Source organism: Anser brachyrhynchus, assembly GCF_964034855.1.
Source record: "Anser brachyrhynchus genome assembly, chromosome: 27".
Taxonomy (NCBI): Eukaryota; Metazoa; Chordata; class Aves; order Anseriformes; family Anatidae; genus Anser; species Anser brachyrhynchus.
The window spans coordinates 2,971,689-2,994,858 of NC_137720.1; the positions used below are offsets into that span (position 1 = coordinate 2,971,689).

General features: G+C 53.0%; 2 protein-coding genes across 28 annotated transcripts in view; one reads left to right on the forward strand and one right to left on the reverse strand.

Moving 5' to 3' along the window:
* Positions 1-11,428, forward strand: part of TMEM81 (transmembrane protein 81) — an 80,144-nt gene extending 68,716 nt beyond the window's left edge. For both annotated transcript variants that reach the window (XR_013942309.1, XM_080568822.1), the window contains exon 2: positions 11,183-11,428. The gene's annotated coding sequence lies outside the window, so the exon portion shown is untranslated. The remainder of the gene's footprint in view (positions 1-11,182) is intronic.
* NFASC (neurofascin) overlaps positions 1-23,170 on the reverse strand; it is a 122,076-nt gene that overhangs the window by 25,150 nt on the left and 73,756 nt on the right. For 5 of the 26 annotated variants that reach the window (XM_080568795.1, XM_080568802.1, XM_080568789.1 and 2 more), the window contains 19 exons: positions 21,100-21,150; positions 16,371-16,482; positions 15,565-15,749; positions 15,168-15,299; positions 14,715-14,858; positions 14,080-14,191; positions 13,816-13,982; positions 13,119-13,266; positions 12,370-12,494; positions 11,436-11,471; positions 10,569-10,670; positions 10,258-10,455; positions 9,202-9,272; positions 8,385-8,607; positions 6,587-6,702; positions 5,204-5,408; positions 3,423-3,545; positions 2,630-2,803; positions 807-821 (listed from right to left, as the gene is read on the reverse strand). In XM_080568795.1, the coding sequence (XP_080424921.1) occupies positions 807-821; positions 2,630-2,803; positions 3,423-3,545; positions 5,204-5,408; positions 6,587-6,702; positions 8,385-8,607; positions 9,202-9,272; positions 10,258-10,455; positions 10,569-10,670; positions 11,436-11,471; positions 12,370-12,494; positions 13,119-13,266; positions 13,816-13,982; positions 14,080-14,191; positions 14,715-14,858; positions 15,168-15,299; positions 15,565-15,749; positions 16,371-16,482; positions 21,100-21,150 (2,439 nt within the window). Of the gene's footprint in view, positions 1-806; positions 822-2,629; positions 2,804-3,422; positions 3,546-5,203; positions 5,409-6,586; positions 6,703-8,384; positions 8,608-9,201; positions 9,273-10,257; positions 10,456-10,568; positions 10,671-11,435; positions 11,472-12,369; positions 12,495-13,118; positions 13,267-13,815; positions 13,983-14,079; positions 14,192-14,714; positions 14,859-15,167; positions 15,300-15,564; positions 15,750-16,370; positions 16,483-21,099; positions 21,151-23,170 lie in introns of those variants that run through there. The other 21 variants (XM_080568807.1, XM_080568804.1, XM_080568805.1 and 18 more) reach the window with 13 other exon arrangements.

Genomic DNA, 23,170 nt, shown 5'->3' on the forward strand with positions numbered 1-23,170 from the left:
CCGCATCGGGGGGGGGGGGAAAGTCGTGGCTGCAGCTCTTGGAGGAGGTGGGCGTCCTCTGGGCACCAAGTTATGCTAAGGCTTTGCACTGTTGACCTGGATAATTGGAGGCTGGATTAATTGGGGATTCAGGTTTCCTTGAAGCAGGTGGATACCCTGCCCCCCCGTCATGAGAAGGTTTCTGTGTGCTTCAGTGCTGCTGGAGAAATGTGCAATATAGAGGGCAAAGCCAGCAATAGCCTCGCATGCAGACATGCACAGCTGGGGCACAAACGTTGTCCTTAACCCTTTCAATGGGCTTGGAAGCAAAAGGATTGTCCTGTGTTAGAGCCCTGGCAGCCCTAAAAGGGAGAGGTTTGGAAAGGCTTTGGGGTGTTTCACTGGGCACCGCTGGGAAAGGTTTTTGGGTGTTTCACAGGGCGGTGATGCTGAGGCTTACAAAGGGAGAGGGCTGGTGTAGACCTGGAGCGAAAATCCTCATTAACAGTGCAACTTGACTCTCATTTCTGCTTGCACAGCCCGTGGCAGCTGTGCTGTTTGGCTGTCATTAGGCATCTCGGAGGCTGTTAAGGCTGCTCAGAGATATTTTGATCCCTGCAGACCCAGCCCTGCAGCCTGCCGCTGGTCCCCTCTTCCTGCCGTGCTCCATTTCACCTGCCCGCATTCCACATGCCCAGTTCAGGCCCCTGGTGCTTCACCTTCCCATTGAAAGGGTTAACGGAGTGCATGCTTAATTGCCAGCACACGCGAGCGAGCGTGGAGTGAGCCTTGCCCCATGCCTGTTACCTCCTCCGCTGGTACGGTACCTGGGGTTGGCGTGGCTTCAGGGTGCAGTGCCAAGGATAGAGAGGGGAATACGAGGACAGCATAGAAGAGAAGGGAAGAGAAAACAAAGGAATATATAAAACAACCAGCACACACCAACGGGAGACTGGGGACCACTTGCACACAGTCACCAGAGACTCGAGAGAGAGAGGATATAAATGCATTAGCTCCAACCCATCGCCCTCCTGCTTGCACGGGGCAGAGAGCAGGGACGATCCCTTGGAGCTGGAGGTTAACCACACACTGGCTCAGCTGCAGAGATGCCAGCGGTGTTGATTAAGCAAAGCACTTAAGCAGGTGCTTACACCTAATCCCAGCAAGGACCGGTTTTGACACCGAATTTTGCCTTCGGTTTTCTGGTGGGACTCTAACATCAGGTCTTAGCCTGCGTTGTGTGGGTGTGAGCCCTTGACACAGGGCAGCAGAGAGCTGGGTTTTATTCAGACTTCTTAGGTGAATGAGTCTGGCAAGCAGAAAATAACCCCTGAATGTTAATGGGTTTAATTTTCCTAATCTCCTTTTTTTTTTTTTCCAATTCCAGATTCCCCTTTCGCGTAGCTTTGCAGCGGGTACCTCCATATCGAACTCATTTAGAGCTGCTAATTGTGCTTGTATGACCTGTCATTAACACAACTCGCCTATGCTGTGTTGTACCTCAGGGCTGCAATGTTTTGAGGTCAAATGCTGTATTTCTGTAACTTTGCTTGGGGATTTGACATATCCACTTTTCGCTCTGCGTAAGCGCCAGCGCTTCATCCTTCTGCTGCGCCCCAGCGGTGCCTGGGGCCGCTGCAGAGCCCGGCGGGCAGAGCCCCTTACCTTGGTACGTGGACGTTGTCCTCACCTGCTGTTTGCTGATACAAACCAGTTAAGCAATACACAATAGCTGGTGGTTATGGCTGTTTGTCAGCAGTGCCCTAACAGGCACCGTTACCCGCATGTAAAAGCAAACCCAGTAAAAACACATGTGAAATAACCAGAACCGCTGTCGGCACTGACGGCTTCAGTCCCATCCCTGTGCTCCGAGCAGTTCATTCAGCAAAGCCCCTTTTTTTAAGCACTGATATTCCCCCTCTTGTGTTTGCCAAGGTGCAACCTAGCTGATGTTTTCTTTGTGCAGCCCCATCTCCGATCCCGTCACAGCAATTAGTGCTGCTGGAACCCACCTAAGACATGCCAGGAAGCATTTCATTTCCTCTGGGCCATCAGTAGGAATTACTTTTCCTACTCAGAGCCATTAGTTGGGGCGGGGGAGATGGAGGAAAGGAGACAAAAACCCCATTAAATCATTGCGCTAACTAAATCATAGGTCTTTTAGCAAATGCTAAAGAAAGGAAAGAGCCAGCTTTTGTCTCCCCGAGTTCCCTCAGGGCTCCTGAACTTTCACTTAGTTTGATGAATGCCTCACAACGGGCATTTTATCTCATTAGGGAGCTGGGGCTCTGCTTTGGGTCAGGTCATTTGCTGGCTGCGGGGTGACGGGGCAGCCCGGAGGATGCAGTTGCAGCACCAAAGAAATCATCTGCCCCATGTCCGGCTCTTACTGAGGCTGCAGAGGTGGTGCCTGGCTGTCCGTACTGCTCCTGCAGAGCTCTGAAGGGACAGCCTTAGGGTGATTTAGCAAGAGTGCACATGGCCAGTCATCTGCCCACCTCTGCAGGAGGTAGCAGATGTGCACCCATCGTTATCTCGCACTGCTCGCTCTGGGGACCTCCCGATTCCCCGACCTGCCCATTTTGGCTGACACGTGCACGTCACACCCCCAGCCCCGCAGCGAGGCCAGCAGCTGGGGCTCTGCACATACCTTCGTTCAGCAGGGCTGGCGACTCCTCCACGATGGTTTCTCCGTCCCCCACCTGGGTCCGGGCGCGCAGGAAGAATCGGTAGCGCGAGATGGGGTCCGTCCTCTGCAGGGTGAACCTTGTCTGATTGGGAGAGAAGTTCTCTACCAGGGTCCTGCCCGTTTTGGATCCGTTAACTGGGGAGGAAAGGCAGGTGGTGGCGGCTTCAGCTTGGGTTCGGAGGTACGCTGTGCTATGTCACCTGGCCCCCAGGGCAGGACCTGCAGGGAGCCCGGGGCCACAAGGGCTCCGAGACCTGGATCTGGTGCTGGGTACGCCTTGTCTGGGCATGGGGCTGGGGGACCTGCTGCCGCTGACACTCAGGGTGGTGTGCGTGGCCAAGGAAAGCCCTAGCACGAGTGCCAAGGTCTCAGACAGAAAGCTGTCCTCCCCCCAGCATGGCGCAGAACGCGCTGTGCTCCGGGCAGCATCGCTTATGGAGCCAGGAGCTTGGGTTTGAGCACAAAACACTCGGACGGTGCTCATAGGGCTTTCTAAACCTGAGCTCAGACTGATTTCCCTCCTTCTGTGCCTGAGGCTCGAGAAGTGCCGAGCGCCCACAGCTCTTTGGGGTCAGCTGCAAGCTGCAGATGCGCAGCACTGCTCCAGGACCCCCTCCAACACCAGTGGTGTCGTTTGGTGATGGAAGTCTCCTTACAGAGAGCTTTCTGTGTTAGGCACGGAGGTAACCCAGCAGCAAGGAAAACACTGAATGACTTAGCTGTTATCACTAAGAAGATAAGATGTGGCACGTACAGGCTTGATATCTAAGGTTGTATCCTGTGAGGACTCCATTGGGATGCTCTGGGTGATCCCACTCCAGATTGATGCTTTCCAGATTTGGCTGTCGGATTCTTAAATACCTGGGGGAGCTGGGCACTTGGGAGGAGGACGAGACCAGGGAGGAGAGGGAAAGAAGAAAAAAACACAAGATAACATACCTTACAATACTGTACACATCGCAGGCTGACTGATAACACCCAAGACACTCAAAAACACACGCACCAAAGATCAGATACCCATTGAACAAGAACCTGTGCCAGGAACCATGCACCAGCCAGGGGGTTCAGCAGCGTGTGCAGGGACCTGAGCAGCTCGGCATGCACCGCGTTTACCTCCCCTCTAATTCTCTGTTGGAATGGTACAAAAACTTCTCTTACTGCAGGGCATCTTTGTGTTATTAGTGTCTGGGGACCTGCAACAGGGATCTGGTGTATACAGTGGTCCTTACCCTGAGGAACGTCTGCTTTTATGGCTGCTTATTCAAAGCTAGTAAAGGCAGGGAAGCATTATACCTTCTGAAATTAAAGGATTCTCCTGGTTTACCCCTAACTGCAGCGTCTAACTGGGGGAAGAACTTGGCTTACTGATCTAAGACATCAATGATTATTTTTTAATGCAAATTTTGCAGGATATCAATCCCCTAAGCATCAGTATATAGCCAATAAAATAGCTTAGTGGTGTAGGAAAAAGAAAACCAATAGTTTATGACCAGAGTATAACCTGCTGTGATTGTTCAGTGCCACCCCATGGTGCCACACACCTCTAGCACGCAGGAGGGGAGCTAAACCAAGACGCACCCGATCACCAAACTGCTGGGCTGGAACAGAGGCCTTGCTTTTTAACAAGCTGAATTGTATCTGGTCAAGGAAAATCACCCAAAAATGGTGACAGCATCCAAGAAAACATTACGGAAGAAAGAGAGAGGGCTGAGAGAGATGCTGTTCTGGTGCATCAGGAAGAGGAGGAAGAGAAAGACGACCCCGCAGTATTTGTGTTAGTTGAGACAGGATTTGCTTCCAGCCTCTCCTGTTTCCTCCTGCTGCACTTTTGTACTGTGCTGTGCCAAAAACATCTGTGCTAAAGAAAGATTCATTGGCAGCCACTGAAAGTGCAGCTCTGACAAAAAGTTATCGGCGTGTCTATAAATAGCTCCTGTGACAGCAAGAAAATTAAAATCTCAAATTCATCCTTGACACAGGCTCTTCAAACAGAAGAAGGAGGTGTTCCTGCTTTAAAAGCCTGATAGGAGCACTAGGGACAGACTTCCAGAACAAAACCACGGAGGTCTTGCAAAGATTTCTCCGCCTTTTACTGAGCAAGAGGAACTCCTCCGTTCCCATTTCACAGAGCTGCGGGGACACTTGGAGGTGACGCAGCCAGCCAAGGGCGCAGTGCTGTGCCTCTGCGGGGCCTGTGCAAGCCCTTCTCTTGTTCAGCCTGGTCCCTGGTGTGCTAAAAGTATCCGAAGTGGGGGACGATCAATGGGACGGTGCCGGGAGTTGGCTCCAGGGGTAGCCGCAGAGATGTCACCTGCCCCGCGGGGACGAGGGCACGCAGCAGTGCGCTGTGACAGTGCTGCTGTCCTGCTGCTGCTGCCCACCTTCAGCTAAAATCCACCCCTGGAGCTTCTCCCCAGCAGCATCACGGCCCTGCACGGCTCCTGGTCAACCCTGCAGAGCTGGGCTGAGCTGCCCGAAGCCGTCCCAGCCCCTGCACGAGGTGCCGGGAGCCGCAGCGAGGCGGCGAGGACGTACCTCCTTCTGGGGTGGGGAACTCCTTAACTTCGCTGCGAGGCCCATCTCCTCTGCCGTTGGTTACAACCATCTCAAGCTTGTAGTTGCTGTAAGGAAACAGCCGGGACACTATGCCCCGGTTTCGGTCTCCAGGAAAACTCACATACTGCCGTTTTTTGGAGACCCACAGGTTCTTCAGCAAACTACTGTCTCTCCAGAAATAGGCCTTCAAGAAACATGCATGGCAAGTGAAGCTTTTCCCGTTTTAAGTTCTTTTTCATTAACAAAGCACAGCAAAACTTTGTCTTTTCAATGAGAAGCGATTAAAGAAGCTCCTCGCCCCTCAGGCAGGTACCCGAGGAGGAGGCTGAGGCACCAGGGGTAGGAGCTTGGTGAGGGGTGCAAGGTGAACGCAGCAAAGCTCAAACTGCCAAGAGCTGCCCCTGGCATCCAGCTCTCAGTGCTGGGCACCGAGTGCTCCCCCTTCCTACCCGGATTAGTGGCTGTGGGTTAGGCGAGGTGCGACACGTCCGGCCACAATGGAAAGTCTGAACTCGGAGAGCCTCCGATGCGGAGCCCCGACTGTAAATCTTTATTTCACGCAGAAATAAGATTCGTTCGGAAAATCGACCAGGATAACAGAGCAGAGGCAGAAAAAAATGAAAGCGGCACCCAGAGAGCTTCCTTTACGCTCAGTGAATGATTGGATTTGAAATGTTATAAATGCCTGCGGGACACACGCCTTTGGTGGAGTTATAAACCCTGCTAGAAGGGCTCGGTCCAGACTTTTGCTTGTTTTGAACAGGGTCTATCCTCCGTAATTTACCTTAGCAGTAAATCTCAACATTAGAAGTAAAAAACCAGGATCAGTAAATCTCAACATTAGAAGTAAAAAACCAGGATCCATGCTGCCTTTAGTTGCCAGTTAGTGCGGAGTACTGGGTTTAGACTTTGCAGGGCTTGGCGTCCATTAGAAGATGATGTAGGGACTTTGGGGATGACACAAAATGCAGCCCGTCTGTACCTCTCCAAGGTCATTTCCCCCCAGAGCCAGGCAGCCTGCGCTTCTGAGCAGCTGTGGGGCCAGGGGATGCCTCTCTGCACGGGCAGAGCCACCGCAGAGTCGGCCCCTTGGTGCTCAAAGGCACCCCAGGGTCTTGGGGAGCCAAGGAAGATGTCCCCACCCCACCTAGACACAGCACAGAGCATCCCAAGGCTCTTCGTCTCTGGTGCCACCCCAGAGGGGGCTCAGCGCCTGGCCTGCACCCCAAAAAGGGTCAGGGTGGCCAGAGCAAAGTTTTCTGTCATCCCCACTGCAGACGGCTCCACCAAGGGGGCCACCTGGGCCGGTGAGCAGGTTAGCCGTGTTAATAGTCCGCGCCGGAGAGATTTGCTTTTGCTCACTCTGTACTCCTTAAGCTGTCCCTGGATGGTGTCCAGGTGCACGCGGGTCCACGTCAGGGCAATGGCAGTGCTGTTTAAAACTCTTATCCTAACATCCGTAGGCGCAGCCTTGGGATCTGGGCGGTCGGGGACAAAGCAGAGCGCGGTCAGCACACGGCGCTCCCCGCGCCCCGCTGCCAACCCGGTGAGCAGCGCCCGCGCACGCCGCCTCTGCCATCTGCTGGCACCCCTCGTCTGCTCCAGGCATTTCATCGCCGGGAGAAATCGTGGCCGTTTTCTCCCTCCTTACATTCGGTTTTGGAGGATTTCCTGAAGCAGCAAAGGCAGGCCAACTCTGGGCTTCTTGGCTGCCCTCCTTTAGGCTGAGCAGCCCCATGACCGCGCACATGCCCGCAGCACACCACCACTCACCTCCGGCCCCACACTTTTATCTGACATAAGCTTTTTTTTTTTTTTTTAACCTCCTTTTCAGATCACCTGCTTGCATGTAGAAATCTGCCATTATTTGTGAAGCAATTCAGACATGATAGAGCTACTTCTGCTGTTTTTTTTCTACACGTCCCACCCTTTGGGACATGGGCAGGAGCACACCTGTGCACTTCTGGGTGGGAGATGTGAGTTCGGTCTCCCTGGTTTGCCTCTACATAAAGCACACATGTACAGGCTCTTACAGGTCCTCCCCCAAACCTCAAGCTCATTGCACAAGGTTTCATCTGAAACCACAAAAAAACCACCTTGTAGTGCACAAGGAGCAACGCGGGGACAGCCGTGCAGTCAGGTCATGGTGGAGCTTCTCCAATAGCGAGCTCTCAGCTGGGCACCACTCAGTTTTGGTGCTCAGCCCCTGGTGCTCAGCCCCAGGCACTCAGCCCCAGGCTCCTGCCCTGTCTCCCACCCTTTCTGCCCATCCTTTCTTCCACTTTCCCCATCTCCTCGAGGAGATGCCCAGCGTGAGGACGTGCTGGGTGCTATCTCAGCACCAGGAACACAGAGTTTCTTACAAGTGCTGCACTCTTTTTGCGTCCCCTTGACTTCAAGCCTAGAGTCACGGATGGCTTGCTGGCTTATCTGCCTTACTTCTTGGTAATCCCAAAGTCACTTGGCCAGGGACCCCTGCTGATTTGTGGCACTGAGAGGAACTCATTTATATCTCTTTAAAAATGAGGTTGTTGGCAGCAAACCACATGTTCCTGGCGGGATAAGGATCATAGGTCGGAGTGCTGGATGCTACAGGCAGAGGGTGACAACAGCAGTCCAAAAAGAAAGGGAAAGAGAATTAAACAAGCCAGCCACTGTTGTGCACGACCACGTGGAGAGTTTTAAAGGAAGACAAGCTGAGCCAGTGGTGTGCTGCAAACAGGAGCCCAAGCTGTGGCTTAGCTGGGGCTTCGTCAGAGGCACAAAAAGCCAGTCCAGGATGAACCAACACCATCTCAGCCAGTGGTAGCACCTCTCATCCAAGATGGACTTGGTGCTTTGCAGATGGCGGGGACAAGAAATTTAATGCAGTTCATTGGAAGACAGACAGAGTTGTTCTTAAGGAAATTTTACCACCTTCTAGACTGGAGGTATTATCTGGGTCTTACAGAGGGAGAGGCTGAGTGGTTTGGGTCCTGCAGGTACCTGCAGACAGCCCGGAACAGACCCAAACCTCTTTCTCCCAATGCCTGGGGCTGGATTTTTGTGCCAAATCAAGCAGTGCTGTGAACACAGCTGGGGCGTGGGTGCCCACCCCTGCCCTTGGATGGGATCCTGCTCTTTGGAAACACTTACGGGCTGCGGCTGAGAAAATACTCACAATCTTCCCCCGAGTAGCCGATGACGGTGTCAGGCTCTGGTGCTCTGCCGAAGTCGTTCTCTGCCTGCACTTTGATCTCGTAGGGGACGTAGATGGGGGTGTTCCAGACCACGTGCCTCGGGGTCTTCACTGTCTCGTTGTACCAGCTCCCGCGCGGGTCCCTGCGCCTCCATCTCACGATGTACCTGAGGTTGGGCCCGTACGCCTGGGTTGCGTTCAGGGGCTTAACGGAGCAAAACAGAAAGAGAAAGTGAGGGGGGGAAAGAGCAACTGCATTTCTCTGCTATGGAGCTCCAAAAGGTTGTGCTCAGCAGCTGCTTCTTAGTTCATGCTCCACCAGCAAGCCTCGAGGAGGGTCTATATTTTGTTCCCAAAGAGAGTCGGACCAACTCCTTGCCTGCAGACCCTAGGCAGAACCCCAAACCATACCCCCATGCGTTATTTCCCAGCCCATGCTCCCACTGCAGTTCGTAGCCTCCCTGCACACTTTGGCTTATTCCTGGATGACACCTGCTGGTCGATGGAGAAAAGCAGGAGCTGCTCTGTAAGCCCCATGTATATCAGGCTCCTGAGCATCCTCCCCAACTTCTATCTGTGGTCCCGCATCTTTCCTTTGTCTTCCATTGTTGCAAATTATTTTTTTATCACAAGTCTTCTTGCAGGCACTAGCAATAGCCTCTCTCATAGGCGTATCTTCTGCTTTTTATTTCCTTTATGATCATTAGGGTTAGGGTATTCTGTGCGGTACATCGCACGTGCTAGAAATCCTGAGTCCCCTACATGTGAGCATCTGGATTGCAGTCAAAGAAAAACTCACCGTCCAGGTTATCTCCATGTTGTTTTTTTGGGTCCCTGCTCCTTGAACTCCTGTTGGGTTAATTTCAGGACCTGATATTCACATTAGGGAGAAAAAATATCAGTTTATAATGCTGAAAAATGACCGTTTGTGTGGTTAAAACCCAGTTACTGCGCAAGCCCAAATTACTTCTGGAACAGCAGCTAATGGCCTGCTTTTTCAAGGAGTTTTAACTTCCCATTCAGGTTAATGGAACATGAGATTCTCTGCACTCTTGAAAACCAGGCCATTTATTTAGGAACCCTTTTTTTTTTCCCAAAAAAAATGTTGCCCTAAATCTTTAAAAAAGACCCATTGTGAAGCATCCCTGGGAGCCGAGCCTGACACTTTTGAAATGAGACAAGCAGAGCAATGTCACAGCCCAACACTAGGTGCCAGTAGATGTTGCAGAAGCGTGTCTGCAATGGCCAAGAAATGCAGCAAAACTCCTGAGCTTCCCGTGAATTCCTCCCCTGAATTTTCCCAAGTTTTCTACAAAGCACAGGGCACCGGGCACACACTGCAGAGCCGAGTCTCGTCGTGGACCGGAGCACACTTTACTTGAGCATTGATCTGGGCCCCTGCCCAGCTCTAGCAGTGGACAGTGAATTAGCAGCTTTGGAACAAAATCTCTTGCTTGGGGCCACTTTACACTTGGAAGTCTAATTTTCCAAGAGACTTCTGAGCTTCCTGTGGCCAGAAAGGAAGAAAGATTTTCTTTAGAAAGATTTCTTTACAAATGGCCTGCCTTCAACAGGTTCTCCCGGAACAACCACCGCAGGAATCTTTCTGTTCAGGCTCTGCTGCTTTGCACAGCACCACTCCGAGGTTCGGGGATGTGGTTTAAAAAATCACAGCCCGGCACACGGCTGCATGGCGCAGCTCATTCCCTTTGTCAGCCCTTCATGTTCGAGGAGCTGGGTTCCCACCCCACGAGGGCCAAGTCTGGCATTGTCCAAATCACAATAAACCATCTCCAGCACACCCTAGGTGGGGATGCTGGTGGCCAGCTGCTGGGATGGGGTGGCTGGTACTCACGCGCCCCGTTGGTCTGGTATCGCTCAGAGGGCACGCTGGGCAGGCTGCTGCCCACGTCGTTCACGGCAATCACCCGAAACTGGTAGTTGACGTACGGGGAGAGGCTCAGGACGGCCGAGTTGACGCTGCCGGGGTACCTGGAGTGGTTGTGCCAGGTGCCGGGCTGGAAGCGGTCCTCCTCGAACTGCACGATGTAGTCTGGGGGAGAGGACGGAGGGGTCAGCCCGGCGGCGGGGTGCCCCGCGCGGCTCACAAGGACGCCTCCCTCCATCCACCCCTCTCCCAAGAGACGGGAGAGCACGGCCGCTGACCTGTGATGGGGCTGTTGTTGTCATCGCCGGGAATCCACGTCAGCCGCACGCTCCTCTCGGCCAGGTCCGTCAGCTCCAGGTCCCGCGGCCGGTCGGGGCGCTCTGCGGGCCCAGCGAGGAGATGGGTGAGGCTGGGTGGTCCCGGGAGCCCCCGTTCCTATTGCTCCTTTGGGGCAGGGAAGCCCTGGCCGTGCTAGCCCAGACCCGCAGGAGGACATGTTTCACGTCCTTCTGCTTTTGGTAAGCTAGTGCACTTTTATTTTTATTTTTTTAATACAAACGTGCTCACGTCCTGATTGCACCTCATCTTGAAACCCGACCCGTAGGCACTGACATTGTCTGATGCTGCAAGCACGAGGGTGGCTTAGCAAGGGGATATCTTACAACAAGCTACATGCCACTGTTCTGAAAATAATTGCAAACAAACAGAGTGGAAAGGACACCAAACCTAACTGAAAATACATACTTGGTTAGAAAATGCCCTGGGCACAATTCTGGTGTCTTTATCCTGTCACAAACCAGTGCTCCTACAGATCCAGCTGATGCAATAACAGCAACACCTTTTCCAGGTAAAAGTTAGGAAATTCAACATGATTTCTTTTCTCTACCCTCAGGGCTCACCGTTTCCAGCTATGGGTAAGGTGATTTGTGCACTCAAGAATTGGCACTGTGGGACACGAAGGGATGTGTCCTTCCTACCCGTGCCCATCTGGATGGGATTTCAAGGACAACTTGGGCAGGACTTGGAAGCATCAGCTCACAGCTTGGTCACCTGCTACGCCTAGCTTTTCTGCTGGAGTTATTGACAAGGCAAAACAAAAATCAACTTATGAAATAAAATAAACCAAATGAATTAGTGACGATTACCTTTAGGTAAGTCTCTCAAGCGGTTAGCAGGGACTGCTGCAAGGTAAGACATTGGTTGTTAACAGGGTTAGTTTAGTCATTAAGCTTGGGTGGTGAAAGGAGCACCTGATAAATACAAAGTCACACACACAGTCAGACTTCAGGAGGATCCAAACCTCCCTGGGGACCAGAGTAAGCAAATCCTGCCCCCAGAGACCCCCAGCACTCTGCACACCTTTCTCCATATTTCTAGTACACTGCAAAGGGGAAGCATCAGCCCGGTACAGAGTTAATTAGCTATTAGGGGGTGAGGAAGGGAAATAAGCCCAGTCAAATTATTAGGCATATGGGATTTATGTCACACTCCTGCCTTTGTAGGGCACGGTGGGTCTATGCCAGTATTGCTGGTGGGGTGGGGTGCTGAGATGAATGGAGACCCTGCACAAGAGTGGAGGTGGCCAAGAGCAGGAGCTGATAAATCTGGGTGGTTTTTGGAGAAGATCTGTCGTAAATGAGTATGGGAATGGGTTTCAGTTTGTTGCTCCTTATGCTGCTTCACTCACCTGCTGGGTGTCACACGGTTCTCAGCACGCTCAGACTCGGTTACGTTCGCTCCCAAATGTAGGGCTGCTCTCTCAGAGCTTCCACTACCACCTGGGTATTTTTAGCTGCACATAATAAGTTTGGTTTTTTTTTTCCTCTCTCAAATGCAAGTTCCCTTCCGTTCAAATCCGGTGGCATTGTTTGAGTGAGTCTGAGGTCAGGTTGCGTGTCCTTGCTGAGTCCTGCAGCAAGTGAACAACTGCTCTGCCAGCAGCTCCCTGAGCACCACCCCTGCGTTAGAGGACAGCTCTGCGCCCACAGATCCCCCTTTCAGCCTGACCTTGAAGTCAATCTATTGCAGGGCAAGTACAGCACCTAGCTGTGTGTCAGCACGCTGCCAGAACACCTTTACCTAGGACAGTGAGGTAGGCTTTAGCTGAATCCTTGTCCAGCTCCGTGCTGGCTACGCAGGTGTAATCGCCTTGGTCCTTTTCCGCCACGCCATATATTGTCAGACCGTCGTCTTCTTTCTTCATCCTTAAAGGGTTGAAAGCAATAACACAACGGTTCCTAAGAGCTTTAGGCAGCAGGATTGAAGCCTAACTGTTCTCCGATAAAACACACAAAACAGCCCAAAGAGAACAGGAGCACCTCGCTAGTCTGAAGATTTTATCAGCTAAGGATGCATTGAGTTATTCTTGGAAACCTCATTTCCTAAGGAATCAGTGAATCTGCTCTGGGTATATATCTGGGAGAATCACACCTTTAGGAAGCCAGGCCTGTGTCCCGTGATCAGATCTCATTCCATGAGAAGCAGATCAGGCTATGGAAAGGAAATTACAACCGTACCTCTCACAGCTGATAAACATTCATTTTGAAGTAGCTCGTTATTAACCCATACATTTTATCAAGGTGTTCTAAAATATCTGTAAATAAAACCTCAGATCAATGCCTTGATTTACTGGCAAGTCAATTTTAACTGCTAGGCAGCCTCTGTTGGAAGGAGCTAATAACGCTGAAAGCATCAAGAGCAGCAGATGTTGCCTAGGTGGAACTCAACGTTTCTCCTTATTATCCCCGGTGACTCCTGAAGCAGTTTGCAGCGGGGAGTAAAAATCCCAGCGATTTTGGAGAGACAACACAGAAATGGTAAACACAAACCTGTTTCCAATGTAGAGGGGTGCATCGTCTTTCAGCCAGGTGACCGTGAGCTTCAGCGTCGGGTCGTGCTTGACGCGGCAGTGGAGGCGAGGCATGGAGCCCCTCTTCACCACCTGGTCCTCGGGGCCTCGCACAATCCTGGTGGGGTCTGCAAAAAGTCACAGAGGAAATGTCAGGGGCTGAGCTGCGGGGTCTCAGCTCAGGAGCTCGATCAAAGCTTGACAGCGGTGTCTCTTGGAAAAGACAAACGTGCACGTCAGCTCGCTAAACCATCTCTGCTACAAATGCTTGCAAATAAACTCATTTAACAAACCATTAATTCATGCTGACCCTTTAACAAATACCCACTTTTCTGACTCAGCAAACAGCTTTGCTGAACAGGGAAAACCCAACAGAAACCTGATTCTGAAAATGGTTTATTGCCAGCAGTTATTCTTGATGCACTCTTTGTGTTTCTTTTTGCAATGCTCATGGCATCTCACAGTTTGATATCCACACCAAGCCCTTCTAGAGCTTCAGTGTACCCATAACTTTGTTTTCCCCATAAAGAAGGGATCTCTACCCATTTCTGTATCCCAGCTCCAAATGTCGTAGTGCAGACTGTCGGAGCGCACCGTCAACCTCCCTTTACTTAAACGTTCATTTCTGCAGCAAGTTTCAGAGGATCCAAGAGCGCATTTTGCTCCTGAGCTCCCACCTTTGACTTCCAGGCGAACCTGAGCCTCCGCTTTGCCCAGGATGTTGGTGGCGACGCAGGTGTAGATGCCCTGGTCCTCCTTCCGAGCCATGTTCATCTCCAGGCTCCCGTTCTCGTGCGCTTTGTAGTTCCCTCCGTCCAGCGTGTTCCCCTGGCCATTCTTAAACCTCACAGCCGTACAAAGAACTCTCGTAAGGGAAGAAAGAGCAGGACACCGCCCCGGCCAGCCCTCCCAGCCGGCAGGGGAAGCGCTGCCGTGCTTACCAGCGCAGGGTGGGGATGGGGGAGCCGAAGAAGGGGCAGTCCAGCCGGGTCCTGTTGTACTGGATGACTTTGATCAGCTGGTTGCGAGGGGCCAGTATCCGTGGTGGCACGTCTGCAAGCACCAGAGACCCAGCTACTGAACGAGAGCACAAACCAGGCCCTGCGCTTCCCAGTCCTGTCACCCATCTCTATTTTTTTGTTCACTGGTCCTTATTGAGGCTTTCAAGACTCAACAGAGCTGCTCCATTCGCTCCTATTTCTCTTCCCCTTTCCAGCTTCACCCACAGAACAGCTTACACCTCAGCTCCAGCAGCGCTTGCTCACCCTTTGCCTGGCTTTGCGGGTATATGGCAGTGGACTTTCAATCCCAAACCCAGCTGCAGAGGTCGTGTGTAAGTGTACATTAATCTCAGAGCAGCTAACAAGAAAGGAAAGCAAACAGGGAAAACATCCAAGGAAAACTTGAGTACGGGGTGTTATCTTCCTTACTAACAGAAGCAGGAGCCACCGTTCTGCAGGGGAGCATTTCATGCCCTGACACCCTGCAGGGTCCTGATGGCCAGTTCTGGGGTTTTCCTTCCCCAGCCAGGCGCGGAGCAGCTGCACGGGGCTGCCCTGTCCCCGCGGGCACCTACCCAGGACGCTGACGAAGGCGTTGGCCAGGAGGTAGCCGTGCTCGTTGGAAGCGTTGCACTGGTACACGGCGCTGCTGCCGATCTGGGTGTCTCGAAATACGATGGTGTCTCCAGCCACCTCACGGCTTGGGTTGGGCGGAGAAGCTTCAAAACGGGAGAGACGGAGAGGACACATTAAATCAAAGCTCAAATTAAAATTCACAAGACCCTGTGTTTTATGATGTGTCTTTCCCTCTCAGCCCAGATAAAGGGAGATGGTGGCACACGGTGTTCCCAGCCTCCAGACGGGGTTCGGCTGGCCCTGCCCCAGCCAAGCAGGTGGCTTGTGTGCTGCAATGCCTGGACCCCGCACAGCACCCGGCGGGTGCCTGGCACCCTGATGGCAGCTCTGGCTCATGCTCAGCTCCATTTCTGCAGAGGAGGTGCAGACCCCCCCCCCCCCCCCCGGCTCACCTTCTATGGGCTCCCCGTTCACCAACCACTGTATCGCGGGCTTGGGGTTCCCGTTGGCTCGGCAAACCAGCCTGCCATCCTCGCCAGGGGCCAAAATGAGGTTTTGGGGCTCGTCCAGCCAGTATGGAGCAGCTTTAAAACACAAAAACGTACCGGTTACACACGTAGTAAATTGGACCAGATGTCCATCAGAGGTTCCAACCCAAACCATTCCGTCTTCTATAAACAAATGCAACTGGGGAGCAGAGCCCACAGCTCCCACTGCCCGTAGGGCGGGTTGGAGATGCTGATCGGGCTGGATGCAGCACAGCCCACATGGGAAGCCCCCAGACCACACTTTCCCCCCTCAATTTCTGGCCGTGAAAGTGAAGAAGATGGCAAGGTAAAGGCGACGTACCCTTCACTCTCACCGAGATCGTGTGGCGGATGCTTCCCATCTTGTTCGAGGCCAAGCAGAAATACTCCCCGGAGTCTTCCTCCGAGACGTTGGAGATCCGAAGAGCCTTGTTGAAGTTCTCCAGCTTGGTCTTGCCTGCGGGGAGCTCACCTCCTTTCTTGTACCACATGATGTCTGGTGCTGGTCTAAGGAGAGGGAAGGAGATAAATGCACTTGCAAGATGAGAAAAACCTTCCTAAGAAAGCAAGAGATGATCCTGCACGTGGAACCTCTCAAACCCAGGGAGGACTGCTGGGCCACCCTCCTTCCTACTACAGCCCCTAAAACTCGACCTGAGCTGGTGAGGAGCAGGGTTCGTGTCCCCCCTCGTGCCTGGGGACGCTGGAAGGTGCGCAGCAGCATGGTGCAGCACACCATGGGAGCATGGCCAAAGTCCCACTCCGTGCCCAGGACACTTCTGCAGGCCCATGGACCCCCAGTGTCCTCACCTGCAGTTTATACAGCAAGGTAAGGAGCACCTAAGAGATCTGCAAATAGCTGTCAGGACAAATCGGTGGGAAACTATCCTTGCACAGCAAGTATCCAGAGATACTTCCTTCTCCGAACAGTACTGCAAAACTCAGCTGTCTCCTTGCATGCTCTTATCCCTTCTGTAGGTTATGGGAGCGTCGCTAACAGCAGTTAACAGAAACGGAAGGGAATGCTCCCTTCTCGTAGCCAAAGGTGTTTCCACCAGCGACTCAGCATTTGAGCTGTAAGAGCACTGGGGCTGCTGGCGCCCGCCCGCTCCCGTGCCCGGTACGTACACTCCTGAAGCGATGCACTCCAGCAGGAGGTCCACCCCCCTGAGCACCATCTGGCTGCTCGAGGTCCCGTACGGGTACATGAAGCTGGGCGTCGTTTCCGTAACCCCTCGGGCTGAAATCAGCAGGAAAGAAAAACAAAAAAACAAAACCACGGTGCTTTTAAATTCTCCTTCTCTGCAGCAATAAGACAGGGCCAGCGATACACGGCGCTTTTTGGGGAAGCTGGCAAGTTCCTGGCCAAGCCTGGCACACAGACCTCACCCCAAAACATACCTGGAAACTAGAGAAGAGCTTAAAGTCATTTCTAAAGGAAAAAGACTGGGTGTAGAGAGGATGCTGGGCAGACAGAGAGGTGAAAGAGGAAGGAGAGGATGGGCAGAGGGAGCGGGGATGGTGCACCAGGAGAGCCTGGTCCGCGTGGGGCAGCACCCATCCTGCCCGCCCCTGCCTCCAGCACAGAGACGTGGGCTGGAGTCGGATGAGAGGTGGAAATGCCGATGGACAGAACACTCAGTGGAGGACAGCGATGAGAAATGGGCACGAGAAGGGTGTATTGGGCAGCTGCGCCACTTTGCCACAGAGATGTCCCCAACACGGAGGATCCCAGCAGTGCCGGGGGCTCTGGCAGCACCCCCAGGTTCCCACTGGTACTGGGAGCTGCTGGGTGGAAGGACCGAGCCGTCTGGAAATGGAGCTGGAGGATGGCAGAAGACCAGAAGGACAAATTTGAGGACTGGACAGGAAAGTTTAACAGGAGACAACCGGGGGAAGAGACGAGACAACTCCCTACAGATACACACCGTGGGGGTCTCTTTGTGAGAGAGAGAAAAATATATTAATGGAATAAATCCCATTAATAATTGGAATTATTAAACTAGATCAGTGAGGGCAACACAGGATGAGATGGGTTTGAAAGCAGCAGTAGCGGAGACAGAAGTTATGAGATTAGGAAATGGGGCAGGACAGGCAGGTTTGGCACGGGACCACTGCAAATAGTGAAGCAATTCAGGGGGAAAGCCCACCCTGGGGTAGGAGCAAGCTCTTGGGGCACAGACCTAGCCCTTTTCTGCTGGCCCCAAAAGCTTCATTAGCCAAATGAGCCGGTGGCAGCCTGGCTGTTCCCTCACCCGCACCGGGAAGCCCCCAGCTATTTGGGAAGTCTCTGCCTGGGCTCTGGCACAGGGAAAGGGCTGGGAAGAAAAAGGAGAGAGAGGGCAGAGACGATTTATGGAGTTCAATCGGGAAAAGTTTGTGGCCAGGCCCCTCGAAGGAAATGGAAGAAACAAACCAAGCAGGAATCAAACCATGCCTTTGAAATGGCTCCGCACCCACCGGGGCATGGCCACACTCACGCATCACGTCGCTCCCACACACCGACAGTTAGTGGCCGGGATGGGCTCATCAGAGGGTTAATTAATTATTTGGTTACTGGATTACCAGGACAGGCACGTCTCTAAGGGACAGGTCACCGGGCAGGCGTGCTGCTCTGTGCTCGCCTGCTTCTGGAGGTGTTCATTTCCCCGGCTAAGAGCCGCTTGCCCCCGCCAGAGCCCTGCGGATCGGTGGCAGAGGCAGGGGCGAGATTTCTAATCAGCATTTATCAACAGCTCTGACCAGACCCGTGAACTTCTCTCTTCTATGTGATCAGGAGAGGGGATGTACCATTTTATAAGTCAATATTGGCTTTTATTCGCCAGCAATCTGCAGCCTGTTTGGACAGGCTGGGTACCTCACTGCGATGAACCTGTTTGCTCGGGAGCCCAGGGCATAACTGGAAGAGATAAGCAGCAGTGCAAGCCAAATTTTACGAGCCATATATTAATGATGAACATTATAAATAAGGGAGATAAATTAGTATGCTATCCACTTGTTTAATAAACCTAACAGCAACACTGCGTAGCTGAGAAGCTTTTGCCTTAGCAGAGGACTACAGATAAAGGTTTTGCTATTTCTAATAGGACATGGCCAGAAATTATCTCGGGCAGAGGTACCAGCTCTGAGCTCACAGCAGCTACAGCTGGAAGCTGTCAGACAAATAGCAACGTCTCACTCCTCTGCTTGGATGGAACAGAAGAATAAATCCCACGGCTGTTTATTTGTGCTCAAAAACAGGCTCTGCTCCCGATAGATTGCTGCTGTTGCCCCCACCTCTATGAAACTGGACCCGTTCAGCTGCAAACAAAACATCTCAAAACCAGCCGCATCTCGCCCCGAGGAACCAAGTGCCCCTCCCCAAAGTCCCGACCTGACAGCACTTAAAAATTGCACATCAACTTGCAGATCGTTCCCACTTAGAGGCGATAACAGGAATGTGCGCACCCAGACACATCCCATCTGCTCGCCTCCTGCACAGCCAGCCAGCTTGCAAACATCCCATGGGTTTGCCAAAAGGAAGAACAAAAGACTTTCACTTCCATTATTTAAAAAGGTGATGAACTCCTGCTAATAAAATTCTCAATTAATCCTCGGAGATCCTTTTTTCTTTCTTTCAGAGCTGCAGACAGTTTGCCGGGGTAATTCCTCTTTGCAGGGGAGAAACAACTGCTCCCACTCTGAGCTGTGGGGTGAGGGGGCTCAGCCACGTCCCCACCATCAGCCTGGTCCCATGGGTGCTGTCCAGGACATCACCCACCCCCTGCACTCACCCACCCATGTCCCTGAGGGGCATGACAGCTCTGGGGCAGGTTCCAGGGGAGGGGACGATGCCTCCCAGCTTGCCTGCATCCCGCTCTGCAAAGCCTTCAGCTACCCCAAAACCTCCCAGATTCCTAAATACCGGGGGGACAGAGGTTTCTGTCCCCCGCTGCCCTTCCCCCTAAGGTTCCTTGCCATGCTGCGGTGGGTTTCAGCACCCAGAGGGATCGTTGCAGGCAGAAACATGGAGTTATCAACAAGAAAAAGGGCCGAGGATCACAATTTTTTCACCAGTTCATGAATTATTAAGACGTTTCTGGTTTGCAGCTCACTTTTGCACAGGTCATTGAGAGGGCTTGGGTTGGGGATTTGAATCCACCAGACCCATAAAACATTCCAGGGGACGTTAAGTGCAAACAGCCCAGCCAGCGCCAGGAGCAGGCAGTTTATTCCAGGCGGCTACAAAGAGAAATCAGTAGAAATCTATGAGCCTGTGCAGATAAGGTCTGTATTTCATACCTGGCCACCTGACTGCCACCTTCCCTTTTCCCTGAGCACACACGTGCAGCGGGAGACTGAGGGACCCCGACCAGCACGAGCCCACGAGGGCTGCAGACACGGAGTCGTGCGTTCCCTTCGAAGCACAAACACCGCCCGCGCTGCTCCCGTCGCTCGGGGAGGCGCAAGCTGTATTTACGGCTCTCGCCACCGTGCGCCTACCAGGGAGACGTCTCCTCCCATGGGCCTCTATTAAACGTGATTCAATTTGTGCACTTCCCATTGAAGCTTGTTTTGCCTGCAAGCCCCTTTCGCAGCCGTTTCTGCGAACTCTTTCAGCCCATGCCCAGCCCGTTCGCCGCCCCCACCTCGTCCAGGTGCTGCTGCAAGCTGTCCCTGGGTCCCCAGCATGCTCAGACCCCTCAGATAAGCCTCCCACTCAGACCCAAGCCCCATTTCCAGCCAGAAACGTTTTCCCTTTGTTGCCTTTCAGCCATCTCTGCCTCTCAGAGGAGTATTTGTGGGGGGAGAGAAATCCCCCGTGGCTGCGTCACTTGGCAACACGCGCAGGAGAACCTCAGATCTGGCTCAGGGTCAGATCCCCCTCGCCCCAGCCTTTGGTAGGCAGCAAGATCCTGGTCCCTGTTCCCAAACCAAGCATGTGTTTCTAGCAGAGACAAAAGCCAGGAGGCAAATCGCTGCTCAGCACCGCTTGAACTCATAGTTACGCTCCCACGGCACCGAAGCCCCCCCAGCCCGGCTCTCCGGCCTGGCACAGAGCAGGGGCATGAAGAAACCTGGGGCTCCGGGGCGGAAAACAGAAGGAAGGGGACGAGACGGGGGCATAGCGGGATCCCCAGCAGTGCCTAGTGGTGGCTGCGCTCCCAGCATCATGCTCAGCCCCATCTCCCCATTCTGCTTCCCCGGGCAGTGAAACCAGCCCGGGCTGCTTGCCCACCTCGCCTGGGTTGTCCCATCACTTCCCATCTATCTTCAGGGACAGGATCATGCCCCAGGGAGCCACACAAAAGCAGTCTCCAAAGGGAACCTCCCTGCTCAACACGTGTAACCACACCGCAAAGACACAAAGCACTGAGAAAGCCAACTACTGCTTTTTTTAACTCCCAGCCAGTGCCCGTGTTTGGCTACAAGTGCAATAGATGCTTGTTCTGAACACAGCGAAAAGAGGGATCGTGGGTCTTATCTTTAATTCAGGAGCCTTTCCTGAGGCCGAGCCGCTGGACTCGCTCACCCCCAGACATTTCCACTTGTGCCAGATCCAAATTAACCCAAATACCTCCCGAGCTGAGCTCTGCGTATCCAGTTAATTAGCTTAAACCTCGATCATTTCAAGATGCCAAAACTTGGAGGGGATTTGGTCACCGTTGGGTTGTTCGGCTCGCTTCCTCGCGTTGGTTTTTGCAAAGTTTGGGTGACGGACGACAGAAGGGACCACACGCATCCAGCGGGGGCGCGCACACGGGAGGCACGGGGATGCTGCTCGCAGCCAGCCCAACGCTCGGTTAGCACGGGGTGAGTCGGGTTAGGCACAGGGGGGTTAACACGTGAGGGGCTCCAGAAGCCGGTGTAGACTCACCACTGTACATGTCAGTGTGATTTCGTAAGGACGTTTCGTTATGGGGTTTCTCTGCAATAAACAAAAGAGCGTGAGCATACCGAGTGGCACGGAGCGTGCGGCGGTGCGCAGGGGCACGGGGCAAGGTGACACGGGGACCAGGGCCATGGCCCTGGGGACAGGGCAGGCAGCAGCAGAAGCAATAGAGAGGCACTCGGAGCACGGCTGCCTTAGGAGACAAACAGCAACATAACACAGCGACACGGGAGAGGAAAAGAAGATTGTTTTCCTCCTAAGAAACGGAGAGACAGTTAAATACATGAAAAACACCACCTAATCGTATCACAAACATTTCCTCAAAGTGTTTTTCTCTTGGTATAACAACATCTGTGTCTTCGAAAAAAAAACAGTTCAATTTTGAGAAGAAAATGATTTTTCTCTCAGGGAGGTAAGTGTATTCCTGCTACTTTATTCCAGCACAGAGCAGACTGGACACAGCTAGGCAGCAGCGTAATGGTGCAGAAAGGCACGGAGAAGATGAACAAATAGAAAAAAAAATAACAATTAGGCTTTAAAAACATAATCTACTACAAAATCCCTTTTAATTACCAGACAATTACAGTAGATTGTGTTCCATGTGAAACCATCAGCCCTCAATAGCACGCTGCTCTCATTTACTGCCAGCCACTGCCAGCCCACCCGACCTGCAGGCTCCTGCATGGGAGAGCGAAGGAGCCCAGCAGCCACCCAAGCTCCGAGCCACCAGAAAAATGCTCCACAGGAAAATAGGCACAGACGTGTCACTCGCCCCAGTCCTTGTGCTTATCTCTCCTTGCATCAAGAAGATAGATAGCAAGCACATGCAATCGTTTTCCAGCAGCCTGTGACTTTTCTAAGACAGCTGATGCTCATGGCTTAAAGCAGAGACCACCGAACAGCTTGAGACAAACGCGTTGCCTCTGAACGCTGGGCATATAAAGATTTTTTATATTATAATAGACAAAAAATTGGAGCCTCGGTTCTTTAGCTTACAAGGGGGACTGACGTAGCATCTGCATCTGATAATGCAACAGAAATTTCCAAAGGAAAGCTTACAGAGAGGGCCCAGTGCCACCCAGCCTGGGAGCAGATGCTGTGGAGGCATCAGGGTGTAGCTGCTTGTAGCTGCCTGCACAGAAATCCCCCAGCATTTCTCCCTTATATTTTTCTAGAGCTAAACCAATACGCCAGGCTAAAAGCCTTGGAGGCCCCAGTGAGCACGGATCTCTGTTTGCCAGAATTTCTGCAGCTCCTGCTAACTCAGGACTCAGTCCTTCAGCAGGAGGTAAACGTTGGCATTATTTGGCCAGCTCTGCAAACAGACAAATAATATTCAGAGTGAATTACATGCGCACACTCCTCGCCACCAGCAAAGTGCCTGCTTACAGCGTTTATATTGCTGATTCTCCACTTGTGCTTTGCACAGAGGGCAGGGTGTTACGACAGAAGTGCCAAACGCTCCCGGCCCTGTCTGTGTCTCACGTCGTGCTTCGCTCCCTGCTCTCAGGAGGCTTTAACAGCGTTACCTCCAGCCTCAGCTGCTGTGAGATCTGGTTGAGCTCTTAGAGCTGGGGCTCAGGAGTGATCCCCACACCAGAGCCAGCTCTCACACCGCTCACAGCCGAGGTTGTGCCGGTGCCGTGCACGCCATGGAAGCACCATTGCAAGAGCTTTGTGCCCTGCAGCGCTCAGCTGGTGGCCCCCTGCCTGGTGGAAAATGCCCTGGCATCAGGAACCGGCCTCCTCCCGAGCAGCCTCCCTGCTGGAGGGGAGGCTACCAGGGCCCCCTGCCCATGGAGGGGTCAGGGGGAGCCTTGTGCCTGCTCCACCTGCCCCCCAGAGATACTCCTCACTGAGCATCGCTGGCCATCCTGAGCACATCCTGAGCATTTCTGGCCATCCTGAGCACATCCCGTGTGTACCCACTCAGGCCCAAAGGCTCCAGCCCTCCTGTTGCAATGTCCCAGAGCTGAGCATCAGCTCCTGGACAGCCGCTAAGTCCTGAGCCTTGTGTGAGGCTCGTTGGTCAGGCAATGGACACACACTTGGCCCC